The following is a 22,296-nucleotide window of genomic DNA, read 5'->3' as shown; positions in this document are numbered from 1 at the left end:
TAAGAAATGCTGTGAGGACTCCTGTCCCGCAGATTTGGGTCTCTATCAGGAATGTTGCCGCAGGCCGGGATACCACAGTCACCAATCACAGCTCCCCTCGTGCCCTCAACTAGCCGGAATTCCTGCTCTCTTATCTCATTCATCTGTTTTACCGTCACAGCTCAGGGCCTCGACCAACTTTCAGTATTTTAGGAATGCTGATGCGCTGCCTTGCAGACACGCTGGCACTAAAAATAGATATTTACAGGGGCCCGTGGTGCGTTAGCAGTCCTTATCTACAGCTCAAAATCTGGATAATTGTCATTTGTGTGGGAATAACATCAAGATTCACAAGATTACAGCTCAACACTGTATCAGTTGTTGTTTTAAAATAAAAATAAGTATATAAAAATGATGACAAAGTGTGAAATCAGACCACATTTCTTGCTCTTAGAATAACTTTTATTTAACTTTACAAAGAGGTCTCCACCAAAGCTCTCGGTTACTGAATCTATATTCAAATACAAACAATCTGTGAATAATCTATTCAGACAGTGGGCTAAATGTTTGACAAGGGATGTCAGAAAGTACCAATGGATTCCAGGCGACAACAGCAACAACATTTCTGACACAAAAGTACTTTTTTTTTTGTTGTTGTTGTCCAAACATTGTATTAACACACATACTGTATCAGGTCAGAAATGGCAATGATTAAAATGTGCAATCAAACCAACAATGGCAGTCTTTAATAGTCTTTTTTTTTTTTTTTTTTTGGCCTCTGGCGTCAGAGTAGAGGACCACTTATTGACACCACGGCTATTTGCACGGAGTGATGTCATCACTGACAAAGTCCCCCCTGGCCAGCCGAGGATGACGCTAACAGGATGGCATGAACTGTGGTGGTGAAGATGTAGGGCTGGAATGAGTGGGGAGAAATGCGTCGCTGCTGTAGGGCACACACACACACACACACACACACACACACACACACACACACACACACACACACACACACACACACAAACTGATAGGCATGTCATTTTGGAATGATGGCAGGGTCATATTTGGAGTTATTCTAGGAGTAGGCCATGATGACTGCTCGTCCCGGTGGGGGTAGGGGTGGGGCTGGTGAACTCTTCATTAAGAAGAGGCTCTGAAGGGCACCCTGGGTCTTCTTGACACTGCTGTAATGGTAGCATGTAAAGAGAAAATAATGGCAGCAGGATGTGAAGGAAAAGCGCTCTACTTGGCATCGGATATCAGTCTGCTGGCACCAAGCGCAGTGTTATGTTCTGTGTACTCATATGGGTTTCAGCAGGCTGCCTATGGGCCTTCTGGTGCTTTCTTGTCAGCTAGGGGCAGGTGCAAAGTTACACAGGCAAACACTGCACTCTAGTGGGGATATGGTATACAAACATGACGACAAGGGGGGGGCGTTTAAGAGCTTCGGCACTCACAGAACACAATCATCAAAGAAAAATCAAACTTTTTTTGGTGAAAATCTACAGATGCATCATCCATAAGTTAATATAACATCAAATAGTGTCTGTGTAGAGTTCAACAAGAGAAACTGAAGTCGTACAATGGGACAAGAGTTGACAAAACCCTCTGAGTGATCTGTCTGGATCAGATCTCATCAGGTATCCCCAACAGTGGGAACTGTAATACTGATTGCTGCATGATGCTAAAGTATAATACCACATTTGGTAACATTATAAGCCTGATTTTTTTTTTTTTTTTTTAATAATCAAAGCCAGTGACGTTAAAAAAATCTTAATCAGGAACTGTCAGGTGCTGTGGGTGTTCAGGGTTTTGGAGCATACAGCACTTGGTGCTAGAAGTGATTCAAATTCTGATTTGCCGTCAAAGCTTTTGGCAGATCAGGTGAAAACTGAGGGACCAGCATCATCAGGATGACTCAAGTCTTCACAGACCGTCTCTGCTACTGTGTATCAGTAGGTGTCCACTCATGTTCTGCGTAGTTTGACTTTAAGAGGAGGCAGAGGGAGCATCCATTCCTCTCATAGATTGGGTTTTGTCACTCAGTCGTCGTCTGTCTCAACAGCCCAGCCAGGCTCTCTCCGCTCAGTGTCTAAACCGCCTGATGATAAAGTCTTAATCTCAGCAGAATTTCTCTCCTCCATTAAAGGAAGTGTGCAGATTTGAGAATCACAGGTTGCGAGGAATCAATTCTCAGCACTGGTGTGTTACCGTGTACCGTATTTAGATTGGGCGGCGAGGGCGGAGGGGGAGAAGGGTATACTATATTCCTGGCTGTCGGTCAAAAAAATAAAAAAGCTCCTGAAGTCTGAGCCCCCGTCGGCCAGGTAACCCAAAACCTGGAGTGGGGAGTCGGCGTGGGATATGGGGAGAGGAACAATGTGGCTCTTTGTGCGAGCCGGGCAGGGAAAACAAACCGTTTCCCCTGGAAAGAGATCATGTTCAGGCTCCATCTGAGAAGACCACACAAGGCTGATCAGAGCCCTGTCTGCTGTGTGGAGCAATGAGAGGAGGAGGAGGAGAAGGCGGAGGAGGCGCATCTGGGCATTTACACATACACACACACGCATAGACACACTTTAGGGCAGACAGGGAGAAGATCTGAGATGCTCCATATCAAGCGCTCGCTGAACACAACAGAAAAAACACGAGCCGGCGATTCTCTTTGGTCCAAGACAAAATGTGTGACTGCTGTGTTCTTCCCCCCACGTTGACTTGTGATAATATGGCCATCTGGACTGCTTCCTGGGTTGGCACCCTGCTGGTCTACAGGCAGAGCAGCACTTTGGTGGGCTGACAGGCTGAGGGACAGGCTGGAGGGTGTTAGCACTGGCGTTGTCCACAAGAGGGCGTGGCACTGAATCTGGCACCGCCATACAGTGTTAAACAGGGAGTCTGTTCATTAGGTGGGGAGAGAGGGAGAGAAGGAGAGAAGTAGAGGGAGACAGAGCGGTGAGATGATATAGATTCTGGGCTGATTCTGTGTAATTTCCATTTCTAGGATATCTTATATCAACCCCTCCTGCTCTGGACACTCATTCCTTAATCCACCTATTCTACACCAACCCTGAGAATGAGGCTTTTAGTCGTGTCAACACTCAGATAACTGTCGCACAGGGCACAATCAAAACCAAGAACATCTGGCCTCTTTCTCTCTCACACACTAACACAGACTCCCATTCAAACACACACATATTAAACGTAAACAGACGCACACACACACTCTCATGTAAGGGCCAAACCAGGGTTCTGTACTCCCTCTGTCCCATTGCGTTTTAGTTTCAAACGCTCAGCGAATACCCATGTGGTGGGATCGGATTACACGGGGCTATAAAATATCCCAAATAAAGGCAAGGGAAAACTGAGACGAAAAAAAGGGCTGTTTCCTGAGGTGAAATCCTTCACTTGGCTGCTGATTCTGTCAGAGTGGGAGATTTTTTTAAATTAAAAAAAAAAGACTCTTAGCAGTGGAGACAATAGAACAGGACAGCAGTGTTGGGCTCAGAGCACAGAGGTGGCGAGCTAAAGTCATTCGCATACGGCAGCCAGCTCCCATTACACACAACGGCAGGGCCATAAATCCATCTGCACGACACAAGCAGCACGCTGTGATTTCATATGTATTGGTTACTAAGGGGACGCATGAAACCACAACAAATGACAAAGAGTAAAGTGGGAACTCATTTAGTGAAAGGGAATCTTGTAACTTAGACGCAAAACATCTGGGGGTGTAAGATAAAGGTTCGTGTTGTGCTCTCTCTATCGACAGCCATTATTTTTAAACAGAATTATTACGCTGACAGATGGGCGTTTGGAGAGAAAAGCAGGTCAGTTGAAATCTAAACCGTCTCTGTAATATCAGCAGATTAATCTCAGCACATACAGTAAAACCGTAACGTGATATTGCCATGGCAAGATACCAGCGGGTGAGGACGGCGGGTGGTGTTACAGCCATTTGGACTACCAATCAGGCAAGTGAAATCAAGAGGCCCTTTGATTGGTCAGAAGTGAGGAGGATTTTCTGCTTGCACTCTTACAACAACATCTGGTTGGCACAGGACAGCGGTGGTGAGTGAAGAGAAGGAAAAAGACTGAAAGGGGAGAGGAGAGTGCTAAAGTCATATGTGGGAGACGAGCCGAAGCCAGAACAGGGTGTCATTGTGACACGCGTAATCGAACCGCTCTGGTTCTGCCCCTGTGTTTTCTAGCGAAGCCCCAGAGCTCTATCACAGCTGAAGGCTGGCTCTCATATTCACAGCGCCTTGTAGTCTGCCTGACAATCACCTCTGTCTCTACAGTGACCTCAGAGACATGTCTGCGCCGCCTCAGCGTTCAGACTGCGAGAAGCAAGGGTTTGACTTTGGGGTCACACTTGATCAACCTTGCTCGATCTGTCTCTCTGTCTGGGTGTCACGTTGGACGATCCATCTTATAACCTCAAGGTCACGGTTTTGATTTAGCAGCAGCCACCTGTCCTTCACCTACTACCTTCTCATACTTTGCAAACTACTCTGGATTTCAGCTAATTGGTAGATATGAAGAAATCCTCTCCTTCCCTCGCAAACACATGTTTTCACACATCTTGGCAAAATTGAATCTACAGAACAGGCTGCCATGCAAACAAAGCATTGTGACTGTCAGGTTGTGGTGAAGTGATCGCCTTTCAAAGTGACTCTCACTGCCTGTGCCCTCCACCTCCTTCCCCTGTTGTAACCTTAGAGCCCAGAGGAGTGCCAGGTTACTGGGATTCTCTCTCTTTGGCGCCATGCTGTTTAGTGACCATGCGCATACTGTGAGACCTGTGATTAAGCTCGCCCTGCGTGAGTGTGAGTGTGTGCGCGCACATTTTCCAATCCTTAGTCAAATGGCGCTTAAAAATAATTGCTGCTTTTTAATTTAACCAAGACAGAGCACCACGTGGGTGGGGGTTTGCCACACAGAGCTGCGCAGTGTGATTTAGAAAGCTTGTGCAAATACAGTTAGAGTCAACTTGGTACACTCTCAGATGTACCTGACAATCTCTGAAATGCTCTCCCACCCATGTGCTGCTTGTGGCATGTCGTCTGTGGATGTATAAGATAACGAGCTACAGTAGTTCTCTCCTTTCTTCCAACTCAGTCATATCAGATGAAACAGCTAGTGAAAGCAATGCTATCTATACTTTGCCTTGTAACAGAATCTCTCACCTCCATCCTCTACTTATTCTGATCACGGATTCGTAGGCATCGCCTCTTCAGAGCTGGCTCCATATCTACAGCGCTGGGCATATTAGCAGGGCTCCGCAGGCTGCCCTTGTCCCTGAGTTTGGGCAAGAGCAGCGGGATGGTGGTCCCACCTGTCTTTGGCGCTGTGGGCAGGGCATAGGCATGGTCCTCATCAGGAACATGGGGGTCCTCTCCTACATCCCCGACTACTGCCAAGGGCTCTTCTGACTGACTGACTGGGCCCTCAACCCGCACTGGGCCAACAACAGAGCACTTGTTCTCTTTGATAGCCTCCAGCTCACTGAGTGCAGGATCAGGAGGCGGTGCTGGTACTCTCTGGAGCAGGGAGGAGTCTGGGCTGACGGGTGTGGATGAGGAGGACGTCCCGTTTGGACTGTGGTCCTGAGATTTCAGGGCAGAGGATGTGGCATCGTACGGAGGGCTGCTGCCTGCGGGGCTGGGCGGAGTGTGTGAAGGTGCAGTGTGGGAGTCCTGGTGGTGGTAGACAGTGTCATGTGATGGGGACTGTTGTAGAGGAGGGGTGGGTCTGATGATGTCATGGAGTCCTGATCTGGTACCCTGCCCAGTTCCTGACTCTCCCAGCCCTGATAGGTCCACCACTCCGTTGGCACTGGGCTTCACTTGGGTCCTTTGAAGAACCCGTTGGATGACTTGTCGCTCTGACTGCTGCTGCTGCTTATAGTCTGTCAGCCCCTCTGACCCTGAGGCTGAGCATGGCGATTCATTGTACTGTGCTCTGGGGGAGGATGCTCCACTGTGGGGTGTGGATGTCGGGGATGGGAATGGCCTCTCTGATTTAACCCAATCTGTGTTGGGCTCACTTAGTGAGGGGAGACCTTGAGTCAAGGTTCCACCCAATTTGTTGGATACCAATCTGCTGTCCCCTTCAAGAATCCCCGGAGATGGCGGCCTGGTAACCCTGGATCTACCCCTGTCTACCCCCTCTGGCACAGGCTGGATAACACCACTGTGACTTGGAGTTTCTAGGGTTGACTTAGAGGGAACTGGAATAGGGATAGGAATGGGTATGGGGACAGGTAGGGGAACGATGATGGGATAAGGCACCAGGACAGTGGGATGGGGCAGAAGAGGGCTAAAGGAAGGAATACCATAGTTCATTATTGGAGGCATTGGGACGGGACCTCTTGGCATCATGTTCAGAGGAGGGGAGTGCAAGCCAGGGAAGTAGGCACCTGGGAAGGGATGCATCAGTCCAGGGGGATTCATGGAAGAGGTCGGGGGCTGCAGGTGAGGAGAGTGGGGAGGTCTGTGGATAGGACTTGAAGGGGGGCCTGGGTGTCTGGGAGGGTTGGCAAGGGGGCTTTTCAGGCCCTGAGCATGAAGAGGAGGTCTGATGAAGGGCATATGGATTTGAGGTACAGGCTGATGTTCCAGAGTGGGACGAGGATGAGGAGGTGGTGGGTGAATGGGAGCAGGATGGGGTGACACCTCCACAGCAGGGGGAGGAGGCTGGATGGGTCTCTCCAGGGTCCTCAGCCCAGAGACAGGGATCTTGGAATTTGATGAGGATGCCTCTGAGGGGGACGACACAGAGGTGGATTCTGCTGATCCATGGATTGGCGTAGGCCCTTTAGGGGAAAGGTTTCTATGACGAGCCTCTGCTGCGCTGCTGCTCCAAGACTCAGGAGTGAGCAGCTTTTGCCCGGCCACGATGGCGTCCGCCCTCCCCTCCTGGCTGGCTCTGCTCGGACTGGAGCTGGTGAGAGCTGCGCGGGCTTCTCTGTAGAAAACATCCATCTTATACTGATTGAGACACTTGGTGCTGCAGAACTGGAGTCGCTCCTCGCCAGATCCGAAGTCCAGGTATTCTTTAGTGTGACGGACATGCTTGCACCAATCACATACCTGTGGTACAGGGGAGAGAGACTGTGGAGGGTCACTGACCTGATAGAGTCTAGCTGAAAATGTACAAGTACACAATATTAGGAGTAGGGCTGTCAAAATAACGCATTAATTTTGATTAATTAATCACAGAAAAAAATAACATGTTAAAAAAATTGACGCTGATTAATCACATTCCTTGGTGCCCTTTGACCGGTGAGTTGTTGAAGGCCACAGTGGCTTTATCACATGATGGAGGCAGACGAGATGATGCTGCTTGGCCCCATGAATGGAACATTTACATTTAAAAAACACCCAGATGGAACTGTTAATAGGAGCACTGTCCTCTGCAGTAAGGACTTTTTGTACTATCAGAGTACTTTGAGCCTGAAATATCACCCCAGCTCAAAGGATTTAGTTAGCACAGCCTCTGATGCTAACACTAGCAGCTAGCCTCGTCAAGCCACACTTAACCAGGCGTTCAAACTGACTAAGTCTACCTGTGACCGACTAACTCCCTTGCAAAATGGATCACACTGGATTGCAGACCAGTTTCAGTGGTAGAGGACATAGGGACACTTATGTCCAAATTTCGTCAGCTTTACAAGGACACATCTGCCAAATTAATTTAAATTGAATTTTTAAACAACAAAACAACAAAAATTGCATGTAATTAATGAGATTAGTTTTTTTAATCACTTGACAGCCCTGGTTTGGAGATAAGCTGATGTTATTCCAACATGTTAAAGCTACAGTAACTAACTTTTATGAACATAACTCCTTGTCATATTTGCAGAAATTGTCGCAATACTCTGAAAAAAGTGCATGAGACAAAAAAATCATGTCCTTCCTCTTCCTACTGCTTCACTAGACCGGACCACGGGGCACCAAAAACAACCAATCAGGGCAGAGGAGTCTCTAACGTAGCTGTCAATCATGTCAATCACTATGTATGCTGTCAAACAAGGCAGCTCTGATCAAATATGAAATAATATTTTGTTACTGAATTGCCTAATTCTCACCTAAGATGTTTTTAGAAACATATTTTAGTGTACTGTTTAGCTGTAAATGAGAAAGTTTGTTTGTTTGTGACAACGAACGGACTAACTTTCTCATTTTACAGCTAAACAGTACACTGAAATATGTTTCTGATAACACTTGAGATGAGAGGGAAGCAATGCAGTTACAGAATCTTGATTCATATTTGATCAGCGCTGCCCACTTTGACAGTCTGATTGCAGTTCACAGAGTGATTGATCTGATTGACAGCTACGTTACAGACTCCTTGGTTCTGATCAATTGTTTTCGTTCACGCGTGGCAAGGCCATTAAAAGCGCTACAAGAGTAGAGAGAAGTATGACAAAATAGTGACAGTTTTAGCAAATATGACAAAAGTTATTTCTTAAAAGAGTTACTAACTGTGACCTTAAGGTAAGAAGAACATAAGCTACATGTGTATAAAGCTATTTACTCCTGTAATGTTATAACGTATTCATAATAATACCTCAGATTGGAAAACAAAAGATACATTGATAGTGTCCTCTTACTCTGACATTGCTGTTTATCTTCAGCACCAGTCTGGGCGAGTCCTCTGTGTGGGGATGTTGAGGGGATCTCTCACCGTGGAGGTCTTCATCTCTGGCCTGACAGGGGAAAACCGCAGTGTGACACATGACATGAACCACTGTGAGGCAGTTTGTCAGACCTAAGTTGGTGGATTCATTCTCCAATAAATAATGATGTAGCTGCAGTTGATGGAATCATTCTGTGGTCATTAAGCCAAACTTGAGCTTCTTAAATAACAAGTGCAGAAAATAGCTTTCGGATGAATCGCCTTGTCATCAAGGTTAGAAACAGTTTGAACTTCATGTGTGATGGCGCCAAACCGTAAAGGTCAGTACAACAGAGGGAAATCACTGTGTTGTGAAACAGATACGACTCTACAACCGAGCGGGGAGATAATGCAGGTGATGTATTGTCATATTATTAATGGCCTTGCCAGTATTAATATAGGAAATTCCTCTTGATTCATGTAAGCTGATCTGCTGTGGATCTGAGTGCTCCCCCATCTCTGTAACCCATTGAGTCGTGTTGAGTTACGAAACATGAGGCAGCTGAAGGTAAGGTATGCACTGAAAGTGGACACCTCGCCCCAGGCCTTCTGGCCTTCCTCTCAGACAAGCAGCAACAAGCCAACGGCAATGCTTTCCTCCCCGCCTCCGAAAAACTAGAGGCCTTGTTGCGCGCAGGGTCCGTCCAGCCCTCCTTTTTGTCTCTCTTGTCATGTGAATAAACCAACCACAGTATAAACAACAGCGAGGGTGAAAGGCGATACAGCTGCTTGTCACACCGCACCTCTAAAGAGAGCATATCCATGTCGTAATGGAAGGTGAAAAATCACGACAATGTGCATCAGAGCGGCTCTTCATAGTTGCAGCTTTCCTGTCCTCCAGACCAAAGCCACTTAACGGCCGGCCCCTCCTCCATTAACGCGAAACTGATACTAAGTGTCCTCTACAAACTTTGACCTCCCTGCCACCATTCCTAAACTGGGTCTTCCATATTAACTAGAAAGTGTGTTCTCAGAGATCCCTGCTTTTCAAATTCCTGTAAATTAATCCATCAGTTATGACCTCACAAGATCAGGGGGATCTGTTTCTCAGGGTCTGTTTACCTGCCAGAAGCCACTTGATGCCTGGGTCTCCTGTTTATGAAGAGTGGAACAAACTCTGTCCATGTAAAGTACTCATACATGTGAGGTATCAGGATTTCCAGTGATGGTGCTACGTATTGAAAACATTTTTTCATTCACCACTTACCTTGTTGCGTTTGAAGTAGGCCCGTCTGCAGGCGGCAAAACACTTCTCACTGCAGAAGCTCTTGAGCTCTGATCCCATACATAGAGAGTAGCGTTTTACACCTTCCTTCTGGCACCAAACACACACTATCTGCACATTCTGTACGTCTTCCACTATCGGGGAAAAGCAGAAAAAGTTTGAGGTCAGTTAATGCATGCAATTTGCAAAACTTTGACTACCCAGCTTTGCTAAAACAGCCCAGCTCTGAAGAGGTGTGTGTGGCTGTTGGATTTAGAAGACGACGACTGTTTAAGAGTGAGACCTGTGTTGATAATAGACAAAATAAAAGTATTTTCACTCAGTATTTTTGATCAGGTAAAGCAAAGTTCTTTAATGTCACCAGAATTCAGGAGACATGAGTCAGCTGTGCTCTTCCTCGACCGATTATCTGATCAAGTATATGTTTGAATAATGTCAGCGTGTTGGAGAATCACAGGATCGTGGCCCAGAGCTGGAGGGGCTCCAAACCTCCTGTGGGATATACCCCACTATGAATTAATTAAAGAGGTCTCGGGGCAGTCTAATTTCAGGGAGGCCGCCACACCACTGTTATTTCTTATTATCTGCAACACTGCTTTGTGTGGTCCGTGGGTATTCGGATCCCGACACAGTTTGAACTGTTTTGACTCTGTACTCTGGCACATTGAAATGAAACAATAACTGAGGTTTAAGAGTTGGCGTTCATTGTACGTTTGACGATTTTACATCAACATGGAGTGAACAGTGTAAGAACTGTAGCCCTTTTTATACTGTGCGTACAGCACATTTAAAGTATGATTTTTCTTACACAGTCAAAACAATAGAAAATGTCACTGCACACGCCCGGGCCTCAACAGATGGCGAGCGCACTACGTGCACACACAAAGGCGTTTATGCTCAGCGCAGTGTTACCTGAAAAACACCACAGACAATACATGCAACAAGCAACGCTTCAGTGCAGAGGAGGAATTGTAATTAGCTGTAAACTCAGATCTCATATCAAATATTCATGGACATACTTCATTGCCTTTACAGAGTGCCTTCAAGGAAAGCAGGCAAATATTTGGAATAACAAGGCTGATACACTGAATATCCTGTACTGGTTTTATTCGGATGGCGACATATTTTTAAGATTTTCTGGCTTTAGGGCATTTATGTTTCTTTTTATATCTGTTTTATTTAAAAAGGGACAGTGCGCGTTAATTAACATGATCACCTAATTCACATGAATGTGCCAGATTTAGCTATACAGGCTAATTTTCATCTGCAGCCCCTGGCAGGTAGATGGTATATGAGTATATAAGAAAGATATGAGTATATTTAAGTGAAGTGACCATCTTTCTAAAATCCAGAGACATAATGATGGTGAAAAGTAATTCATTATTTTACCTCTTAATTAGGTTTATTTGCTTTTATCATTATTTGTGACACTCACGTTTGAAAAGCCCCACACACATAGCAGCGCCTAGTTACAAAAATTCGTAGGTGCACAACTAAGCAGTCTGAGAACATGCGTAGCCGTTGCGCTTTATGTCAAGCTAGTTTGCTGTCTCTGTCAAGTAGCTGTCCATTACAGCAGAAAATGGTACATCAAAATAAAAGCTTGATGCTGGAAATTCACTGTACTACAAAATAAAGTGTGTTTTTTACAAAGTTGACACGTTTGCGAGTCACTTGCGGTCCATTCAGAGTGGACTCGTGACCCACCAGTTGGGAACCACTGCTCTAGAAGGTCACTAAATAAAACAAAAATGATCCTTTTGACTGTCTTCAGGGCCTCCGTGATTGTTCAGGACCCTTGAGGAAACTGCTGAAACTCATATTTGCCCATCCACATTGCTGATCCTGCACTCTGACTTCTCAAATATAACCATAACACAAGTCAGGGGTTATGTGTGCATGTGTGAATCTGGGGTACAGCTACAAGCTAACATCATATCCCTTATTGTGTAGTCCCACAGCTCCACTACCTGCTGATGGCTTTATGAGGGGGACAATGACAGGGGCACTCTTGTGCTCCTTTGGGGTGGTCAGGGATGAACTTGTTGAGGAAGATGAAGGTGAAGAGGAGGGGACACTGGAGGACTCTCTCTCTCCACTCTTCATGGCGAGGACGGAGTGACCGACTTTGGTGTCCATGCTCTTAGGTTTTGGCAATGAGTTCTCTGAAAGACAAATGCAACATGATGCTAATGATTTTTCAGGTAACACAATAGTGTAAATCCACGGTATGCCTCACATGATACTGTAATAATGTAACAAAGCCCCACACTGATTTTCAGTACAGTCGTGCTGAGAAACAATAGATATATCTGAATGAAAGAAACTCGAGAAGTTGCATCTGCGGTACAGTGTGTCTGGCAAATTTGAACAGTGACACAATGTCTGCACTGAAACCTGCCCAACCTGTTAGCGTAAATCCAAGAAGACTCCGTCCTAACAGTGAACTGTCGACACCTGCCCTCACCTTTTAGCACAGACACATGCTGACGCCTCTCTCTGTAGTTTCTGATCTCGTTGGCCTCCGACTCTCTGAGGTCCACCTTGTCGTAGCCATACCATCCCAGCAGCTCGTTCATGGTGCTCTCTGCGAACGTCTGCATGAGTAAAAAAAAAAAAAGAGAGGAAAAGAAATCACTGATTAACCCTCTATGTAAAGGGATACGGTAACTGAGCCATAGCCTGCCTGCACATGGGAAATTGTGACCGTACATCTTAGGGGTTGTTAGTGGAACTTTTTATCCTATGTTAAACATAATCAGGCCTTCCTACTCTGAATCAATGCAAGGGATTCTTTCTCAGCTCCAGCCCAGTTGGGGAAATGAATACGGGCACAGTGGAGTACAGTATGACGCTTTTTCCATGATGTATTCGAGTTGTTTACTCTTGCTAAATCTGAGACGGAAAGGTTTAAAACCTAACACCAGTGTGAAATCTATGAATCATCCTTTGTTTATCTCTTTTAATTGGAAAAAAGAGGGAGAAAAGAAAACTGTTCCCCGCAGATGGGATGTGTGGTCCCTCTCTTTTTTTTATTACGACCAGATGAAAAAAAAAAACACAAAGGTCTCTCTCTTTATCCACCCACCTCTCTCTGTGGCTTTGGGAGGACCGGATTGGAGGAGAAACCTGATCCGGAACGGGCAGAAATCAGAGCGGGACACCCTACACCACAGCGAGGTCCCACGGTTCTCGGAAATGCCCCACTCCTCTCCCTTCTTCTCCCTCCAGTGTCCACCACTCTCTCTTTTCCCCACTTTCCCTGTCCCTCCCCTTGCCTCTATTTCTCCCCTCTGCCCCCCTCCCTCACCTCCCATCTTCACCATCCTCCCCTCCACCCCAGCACCTTCCAGCCCTGACACCCGACACAGCGCTGCCTCTCAGGTTTCACCCTTTTCCAGCACAGCCAGTCTGCTGTGGTGGTGTTGTAGTGCTGTAGTACTGACTGCACATTCTTTCCCCTGCTTTCCTCACTCCGACCTCTGCTCTGCTCTAGGGCCTCAAAGAAATGGATCTCTCCCTTGCTTGCTCACTTTCTGCTGTGTGTGTGCGTCTGGGAGAGTGTGTGGGTGAGTGCAAGCAGTGGTATCATATCCAGCTAAATATGCCTAACGATGATTAAAGTTAAGTATCCGGTGTCTGGTGCTGCGCTCGGGTCTGACGTGGAGGGAGTAGGTCCGAATGTGGTGTTGAAACAGATGTATTACAGAGACAACACAAGGCCGGACCTCAGCTGAGCTCGAAATCAGTTTTCCTGCCTTCCTGTCTGTCGTTTTTTTTCTCACTGTCTTCCTTTTGCACATCTCTATGATTTCACTTTACGTCTTATCTAGGTATCCTCTCCTATATCCATACAGCTCAGTGTCACTTAGTCTTTCCGTTTGCTTGTTAACGAAAGCCGGGCAATTTTTTTTTCACCCACCCCTCCACTTCCCACAATGTTGTTTTTGTTTCTTTTTGGCAGTTCAGACAAACATCTGCTTTGTGAGAGTGACAAGCCATATCCCAAACCACAGAGAGAGTTGCAGCCAAAGGCAACAAACCGGGGCCGACCCTGAGATTCAGCCCAGGCAGGCTCACATCAAGCGGGGATAGCGTTTCACATGTTTTGATTAAAATTAGTTAAGTTGTAACACTACACCTCCCCTGGATATCAAACGCTACAATCCAAACCACTTACACAAAAAGAGCACATTTCCTCTCTCACGAAAAGGCCAGAATCTCCCTCCTCCACCACCTCCCCCCTCCCAAAGAAACTTGCTTGTCTTTTTAGATTTCTGAGCTCCTGCTTGAAGGAGCTTCGGATATCCCTTTACCACCACAGTCAACACTCTCAAATAGCCAGTGTCCAAACCCAAACAAAGCAGACAATCCATGGATTAGTTTCCATGCAGTAATAGGCTTTTAATGGGAGGAGGGAATCATGTCTGTTACTGTGATTTAACTGTAACTGTCCTTTAAAGTAAGCAACAAGAGGAGACATTCCTAAAACACATGTCCTATCTCTGGAAATGAACTTTAATTTGGTGTGTAATTCAAAAAGTGTGATATTGCTGTAGTGTTTTTCCCATGGAGAGGCTGAGGTATTCTATTTAAAGCATATAAATGCCCTCTCTCTTTGGGAAGGCATGAGGGCAAGCCTCTGTGGTACAGCAAGTGTGCGCACTGCGAGAGCGGGGAAGAAGTGACGCACATCTGGATCTCCGCTGGACATTACGGTGTGCGCGTCCGGCCACAGCTGGGCTGACATGGCGTCCCGAGTACAGGCAAAGGCCAACCTACTCTTATCCGCTGCGAACATCTATAATTAAAACGTCCTGTGTGTGTCAGTGTGTGTGACATTTCGGAGTTTATATTTATAAGATATGTTTATTATGATTCCCTGATTGTCCTCCGAGGGGTGCAAACTTTGAAGATGGCAGTGATTTCTCTAAACGGGCAACCAAAGTGTCTTCATGACGTATGTTTGCTTACTTTAAAGACATAAGGAGAGTATTGAGTGAAAACAAACACAGTTACGTGCGTGATTATTCCCAGCATTGATCTGTGCGCAGTTGACTCTCTGCCTCTCTGAGCTGAGTAGGAAGACGTGCGCGTACAGAAGTTATCTCTCGGCCATGAACGCATCTCACTTGATAAAAACTAATCTAGCAGTGACACACAAACTCACTCTCACCTTCATCTCCTGGTTGATCTCCCTCTTCACGGGGTGCGCAGGTTTCCTGCTGCGTTTATTTTCCGGTGGTCTCCCTTTCTCCATCTCTGGCATAGTCCTGGTGTGGCTGGATCCGATCCGGATCAGTGTTGGGTGTCAGCTGGAGGGGTTTTTCAGCGGAGTAGCTCAGAGTGAAAGCTGTCACTCCCGGTGACAGCGGCTGTCATTCCCGGACGTCTGAGTCCCTCATCTGGGGCTTCGCACCATTCGAGTCCACTGAACATGCGTGCGCTCCGGGCTGGAGGCTCCGCCGCTGAACAATCCTCACCCTCTCTTCTCCGACACTGTCAAGTATCTGCAGGTAACAAAGACACAGTTTCCGGTTGGGACTTTCAAAGAAAATTGTTAATTACGGCTAAACGTAACAGTGCGTAAAAGGGAAAACCAAAGTGGGCCCAATAATCTACCACTCCACTACAGAACTCTTTTAGTGGCACTTAGTGCTGCCCCCGCGACCCCGCCCTGGATAAGCAGATGAAAATGGATGGATGGATGGATGGATGGATGGAGAAAGTGGACATCTCATTTTGATATAGCGGCTCCTACTCAATGACGTGTAGTTAGTAAAAATATTTATACATACATAAGTGTGAGAATGAAGGTAATGACATAATATGTGTGTACAGATGTGTCTGCAAAGATATGTAAAGTAGTTGTGTATGTTTTTACATTGGCGTGTGTGTGTACATATATATATATATATATATGCATCAGTATATCTATGTGTGTATATGTATATATGTTTGCATATATGAGTGAAAGTTAGTAGATTTTTGGAGGAAAACAACCCCCCTTTAGTGAATAAAATAGATAACAACAAACGGTTTTGGCCCTATGCTTTGGACTTTTAATGGAATTGCACTGTCATTGCTCATTGTATGGTCATACAAGTGGACTGATTTCCTAAATATAAGGACACAAATCAACCCACCCAATGGGGAAACAAATAAAAGGTACAGAAATGGACTGGAATGAAACAACTCCACAACTTAACCCCTTCTCTTTTTATATTTCATTCTATAACACATATAAGTCTATAAAAATAAAGTTAAAAACTAAAAATTAAATGAAGATACTATGGTCAATTTGTATCAAAACTTTGGAGACAAAAACGTAGTAAATGCAAGCAATATTTCCTGTCAATTAATGTCCAGTAGAATATAAACAGCATTGTCTGTTGCCACAAAGGTGTCTGAGATTTATGGCACTTTATCTGTTTTAATGTTATTTCAATGATGAAAAATGCATAATAATGCAAATGCAATCACAACATAGAAGAAAAGGCATAAATAGTATAAACACAACTGGTTGAGACTCATTTGCTCTGCTCAAAGGTGTATGAAGAACAATCACAGCACCATCTCTTTTATTTAGTACTAGATTGCTTAATATTAAGCTCATATTGTATGCTAGGTTACACAAGAAACATGTGCTGCACATCTTACAAATAATTATTTGCATCTGAATACAATTTGAAGGCTCTGGGACCTTCTTTGGACGCTAATACGTTTTCTGCTTTTATTATGAAAACAAAGTCGCCTAGCTTCCGGTCTAATATGCCCTCTTTCTGTCTACCTTGACGCTGCCCTCTCGGATAGGGAAGGGAGGGCCCTGTGATTTGATGTAACCCAACACCTGGCGCCCACCCCTCCCAAATCTCAACAGATACATTTCATAAGGAATGCAAAGACTGTGTTTTATCTGAGGGGGACACAGTACAAACACTGTCTGTATACTCTTGTCTTAAAATAAAGAGATGAAAAGAACGCCGTGAGTTAAATGATACCATGGCAGAATGTATGGGGCTTTCTCAAATGGCATCTGTTTGATCAGTGTGTCTGTTTGTGAGCCACGATGTGTGTGTGTATGTGTGCACGCGGCATAAAAAACACCTGAAACGTCCACATTTGGCCCCTGAGCCACCCCTTGCCCTAGGAAAAGTACCACACACGCCTGAGGGCAGGATTTATGTTCACATATGAGGGAGGTGTGTGTCCTGTGTCTGTGCGCGTAAATATTTGTCCCATGGTTATTCTTGATGGGAGAGGCCAGAGGATTTATTACAATATGATGTTTCCAGGCTGGTGATGAAAAGATGGAGAGGATAGAGTTACATTCAGCAACACAAACATCAATGTCATGTCAGAGTTGTTGAAGTTGGAAAACTCTGATAATTATTTTACCACTATTTACTGCTAAATTTGTTTTTATTCTAAACATCCCTATTTTACCTAACATCAGGTTATTACTACTACTTATTGTGATGGATTTAAGTCATAAAGTTGGTCATGTCATTACCAAATATGTAGGTAAACAGGGCTCTGCTGCATCCTGAAATCTCTCTCCAGCAGAACTTTCACTTGGACACTAAACCCCATGCAGAGAGACAGACAGGTAGACAGACAGGAGGGACGTGAAGGCTGTTTCACAGCCCCTCTCCTCCCTGTCTCCAGCCGTCCTCAGTCTGCTCTGGTTGGAGGAATCCAGGGACCATGGCTCGTGTAAACAGAAACCTGATCCAGTGCGCGGGGCTTGGGTTTCGCCCCCTCGTACACCCGCTGATGATACCCGATCCGGCCCGGCTTTGGGAACAGGGCTTATCTGATGCCTCACAAAAGGCCCCTCTCTCCGGCTTTCCATAACAGCGCACATCTGGTGCCTCTGCAGGGAGCGCTGTCCCTTCAGGTTCCTCTGGGGGGTGAAGGAGGGGATAAGACCGTCTCACTGTTCCCTCAGAAATCCACTTACACAAATGATAGAGGACTACAGACAGTATTTATAGGTCTAAAGTTACAATCCCCAACATCTGGTCTGAATCATAAAAATTGGCCACTTTGTGTATCATTACTTGCATTATTGTCCATGGATACATGATTACAGTGAAAATACCCTGTCAGTTTAGAAGATGATTGAAAATGTTGTAGTCTGGTCCTCAGCATTAAGAGAGGGATACTCTGTGTGATCCACTGCGGTTTACAGTAATGTGTTTCCACCATAAGGGGGCGTTGTCCACCCAATGGTTTTGCATAGTTGTGTCAGTGAATATAGTCTGGTGTTTTCCCTGCATCAAATTACATGCAAATACAGTCATGATGAGGGCATCTGTGTTTCTGCCTCAGTGACCAAATAAACTGATCTGAGGCATATGAAACATTCACATTTGATTAACAACTTTGACATTTAAATTTATTTCCTAAACTCACGTCCTGATATGTTATCTATCATGAGCGGGTAAAGCTATACAGGATACGAATATGTAATAAATAAAAGTTATCACTGACTACACAAATTACACATGCAACATATGAGCATACTTGAATATTGGGGATGATGTGTCCCCACCCTTATAGGCTACATTACAAGTACTGCTTTGTTGCTGAACTGTAGTTGCACCCCCTCCTCTCTATTGTGTCGCCAGAGTTTGTGTATTTGTGTACATTTACTTCAGTCGTTATAATCCGGTGCCGATATAACATCCTAAATATAAAAATAAAATGTTACTACATGTGACAAACAGAGATTAGTTGTTGCAAAATATTTCACACCCACTGAGTGTTAACGCTTGTGCTAACTGGACCAACTGACAAAGCTAACGTTAGCTTTAGCTTGCTAATATATAAAATGTTTTGGGTGAAGAGTTAACTTAAGAAGGTGATATTAAATACGCTTGACATATCTGGCCTGAAAAAATGATAATGCTGTTTCATAACAATGTGAATCTTTAGTTTTTCAATAAGCCGTATATTTCACGAAAATTACACATTTAATGCTAATATGCTAATGGATATAAACATCAGTTAGCTTAGCATAAATGGGATAATTCCTCTCCAAACTCATGGTGAACTGTATGTATAATACTAACTCTGAAAAAAAAATCGTACCTCTTCATGTTTGCAGACAATTAAAACCAAGTAATATCGGGCATTTACAAAGCTACATCGTTTGTGTCTTTTCGTATGTTACGCTAGCTTGTGACACTACAGTGACTTCCTGTTTACATAAGTGGTTGCTCTTGATTGGACGGTCCACAGGTGTCTCCTAGCAACCGATTTATACGTTCTTTCAGTCTTTACTACCTCAAGAGTTCAAACTTAGTAACAGGCAGTGTTGGGAAGGTCACTTTTGAAATGTAACAGTTAGGCTACCCTGTTAAAAAGTAATAAGTATTATAACTATTTTAATTACTTACAGTAATCAAAGTAATGTAACTGATTACATCTGACTACTGTTTTTTGCAGGGCCGTAGTCATTGAGTCAGCAGTGGAGGGGGCAAAATCTGCCGGTTGGTCTAGTGGTCCCCACACTCAGTCAACAACCCAGTATGACATTCTTGTTTTCAACTTTTTAATATATTTGAAAGTAACGAATTAAAGAGACAGTACAGTGTTTGACATTGATTGTACCTATCCACAGCAGTCAAGCAGCACCACTTGGACAAACCACACGCAGGACTACAGTAGCCTACACTGTAATACTAGAACCAGTAGCAATAAAAATGGCAATTTGTTAAGTTTACTTATGATTATGGTACATTTGCTAATAATGTAACTCGGACGATGGTGCATGGTTGCCTGTCATAGCAATTCATATACATATAGTACATTTATATATAAATGTCTTTAAGTGAGGAAAAAAGATGAAAAATGTCTAGAGATTGTTACGGATATATGGGAAGAGAAAAGCAGTTACAAAACAGCAGTTTAATGTTCTTTTAATTCAATTCAATTCAATTCAGTTCAATTATTGTGGTAATAATTTAAACCTTGATAAAGATTAATGGACATTTTAATTGATTTCTGGTGTTTTCTGAACATTTGTACCAATGTTCATGGATTCAATGCAAGCTTTAAGTTTTGTTCCATACTAATCCCTTCCTGCAAAACTTATTCGTTTTTTTTTTTTTTTTTGGTAACTTATCAGGTCTACATTTAGCATCTGGTATTTGTCATTAAGTGTATTTGCTCATGTGAAGTCTAGGCAGTGCCAGAGCTAGCACATTAAGCACCCTAGGCAAGCGGCCCCATGGTGCCTTGAAAAAAATTACATTTTATATTTATTGTATTTATTACAAACAATTCAATTCAGTTCAATAGAGCTTTATTTATCCCTTAATTCTTGTTCCAGAGAATGCTGTACGACCAGTACCAACCAGACAACCAATGCGTTCTTTTGACAACACAAAGCAAGTTTTCTTAAATGTATAATGTAATATAGTGAGTTGTTTCAACTCAGAGTGTCGGATTCAAACAACACATAATCATTAATTGAACAACTGATGTAAATGAATTTTGTGAGTTGAAATAGTGTCAAATTATAAGTTTGTTTGACAAGAGAAGGCAAGTCATTTCAACTCCAAGCATCAAGTTGAGCTTATATAACTTATCTTTCTGAGTTGAAAGAAAGGTTTTCTTGAAGTTGAGTTTACTCGCATTTTTAAGGCAGCAATTGAACTTAAGTTTTCAAATTAAACCGACTTAATAATTTCTACAGTGTGGGTACCCTGGGTCAGGGCCACTCACTGGGTGGGCACAGTTATAGAACAACAGAGTATGAAATATCTGGCAAAATATACAGATATACAAGATAGAAGTGTTTCAAGGAGCAAAAGCAAAAAAACAGTTTTTAAGCATCTTTTATAACTTTTTATAGAGGAGCAGTTTTTTTTGCCAGGTGGGCAAAGCCATCCCATAATGTGACACCCCTAAATGTTACCAAAAATTGATTTTGCAAGTGATAAATTTAAGGGAATGAAGATCTGCTGTACTACTTTTACCTTTAATGGGTTTATTAATATACCAGGTCAATTCCAGTGCTGGACACTAGGTGTCGCTGTTGCCACACTTATAGCCTCGGCGTGAGTTCCTGCTCAACAGGTTGTGTTAACTTAACTTTGCCATTTCTTCCATCGTTTATTCGATCTATGTGACTTTCTTGCCAATACAAGTCGAAGTGAAGCAACGGAGTTTTACCGGTAGAAGCAGCTACTGACATCTCAATAATAAGAAACCAAATGACAGCCTGGGAGCCAAGCAGCCCACGAATCATTATCACCATGGCAACATAACGGTGGGAGCAGAGTGCAGGTGGTGGTACCCAGTCCGCCTTCCTCTGTCACTATGATGATAAAAATGGAGTCTTCATCACACGGACTCGTGTCATCGATCAAGACGTGTTGACATATGGTAAAAAAAAAAAAAAAAAAAAAAAAGTGGATAAAATGTGACTGCTACGGAGCATGCGCAGCTCAGCTCACTTCCCAAACGTGTTTTAAAGCCTTCTGCGGAATACAAGGAGCCCAAAGTGTGTCATTATTTCCATGATTGACGCTCCTGCGCTCAAACCTCTTTCCATTGATAGCCTATGTTGCATTTCTGTGTAACTGTTATTTCCACCATGTCCGGGTCTGTTAGGATCCTATAGCTGACGTCACAGACCTGTAGCTGGTATAAAAAGCTCCGTCTGATGCAGCGTCCACATTAGAGAGAAGCAGCGTCTGTGGGCAGTCTCCTCCACCTGGCCAAATTACTGCAAAAAAAAAAAAAAAATGTCTAAAATGACGATCGTTCAGCTGGGAGTGATTGTGTTCGCCATATGTTTATCAACACAGGTATGATTATATATTCTGGATGCTTTAATCTGATTGTGTTCATTAAGTAGTGATGCGGGGGGCTTTTTTTTATTTAATATATTTTGAATACAGATGGAAATGAACTGTGTGCTGCAGGGTTACTCGACTTTAATGATGTTTCCAGTCTGGGTTTACACTGTAATACTCGCTTGCTGTGATGGTCTGGATTACAGGCTAGACTTGAAGCTCTCTTGGGAAATTAATATGATCCTCAATTCTAGTCTGTCGATTTCTAAATTGGTGTGTGTCTTTATTAATTACACTTCATCCTCAGTCCTGATAATTTTTCACATTTATCTTCAGCTCTTGATTAGCGTACACTCCAGCGAATTAATGATTCAGGTGCAGTGTATTGTGTACCTGTACAAAGGCTGGGAGGGAATCTAAAGTTTCTTTTCGGTGTGTGTGTGTGTGGGCTATAAGAAACCTGATACGCAGGCGCAGAAACTTGGGTCTCTCTTATCTTTTTTTTTTTTTGCTTTTTCTTTGCTGTTAGGAAGTATATTATCAGCTAAACGAGTAGGCAGAAATAACTGTGGTAAAGATTAATGGATTTTAATTGATTTCCAG

At 44.0% G+C, this 22,296-nt stretch overlaps 1 protein-coding gene across 2 annotated transcripts; it reads right to left on the bottom strand.

The window, feature by feature from the left end:
• Window positions 1-933: 933 nt before the first annotated feature.
• On the bottom strand, window positions 934-15,544 carry LOC125896998 (sine oculis-binding protein homolog). 2 transcript variants are annotated; one of them, XM_049590011.1, is made up of 7 exons: window positions 15,060-15,544; window positions 12,351-12,480; window positions 11,854-12,048; window positions 9,866-10,017; window positions 8,594-8,689; window positions 5,166-7,091; window positions 934-2,874 (listed from the first exon to the last, which is right to left on the bottom strand). In XM_049590011.1, exons 1-6 carry the CDS (start codon window positions 15,150-15,152, stop codon window positions 5,175-5,177), a joined length of 2,583 nt encoding a protein of 860 aa, XP_049445968.1. In that variant the 5' UTR covers window positions 15,153-15,544; the 3' UTR covers window positions 934-2,874; window positions 5,166-5,174. The 2 variants fall into 2 exon arrangements, with proteins under 2 accessions (XP_049445968.1, XP_049445969.1); XM_049590012.1 differs by having other exon boundaries at window positions 5,166-7,070.
• Between the last annotated feature and the right edge of the window lie 6,752 nt (window positions 15,545-22,296).

The sequence above is a fragment of the Epinephelus fuscoguttatus genome, linkage group LG11 (assembly GCF_011397635.1).
Source record: "Epinephelus fuscoguttatus linkage group LG11, E.fuscoguttatus.final_Chr_v1".
Taxonomy (NCBI): Eukaryota; Metazoa; Chordata; class Actinopteri; order Perciformes; family Serranidae; genus Epinephelus; species Epinephelus fuscoguttatus.
The sequence above is the reverse complement of the archived record's forward strand: the minus strand, read 5'-3'. Positions and strand labels throughout refer to the sequence as shown.

Excerpts from the sequence above, each read along its gene's own strand:
- LOC125896998 (XM_049590011.1), bottom strand. The coding sequence starts at position 15,152 with ATGCCAGAGATGGAGAAAGGGAGACCACCGGAAAATAAACGCAGCAGG. Across the intron at positions 12,049-12,350 it reads GCATGTGTCTGTGCTAAAAG|AGAACTCATTGCCAAAACCT; the intron begins GTGAGGGCAGGT and ends TTTGTCTTTCAG. Across the intron at positions 10,018-11,853 it reads CCTCATAAAGCCATCAGCAG|TGGAAGACGTACAGAATGTG; the intron begins GTAGTGGAGCTG and ends TTTCCCCGATAG.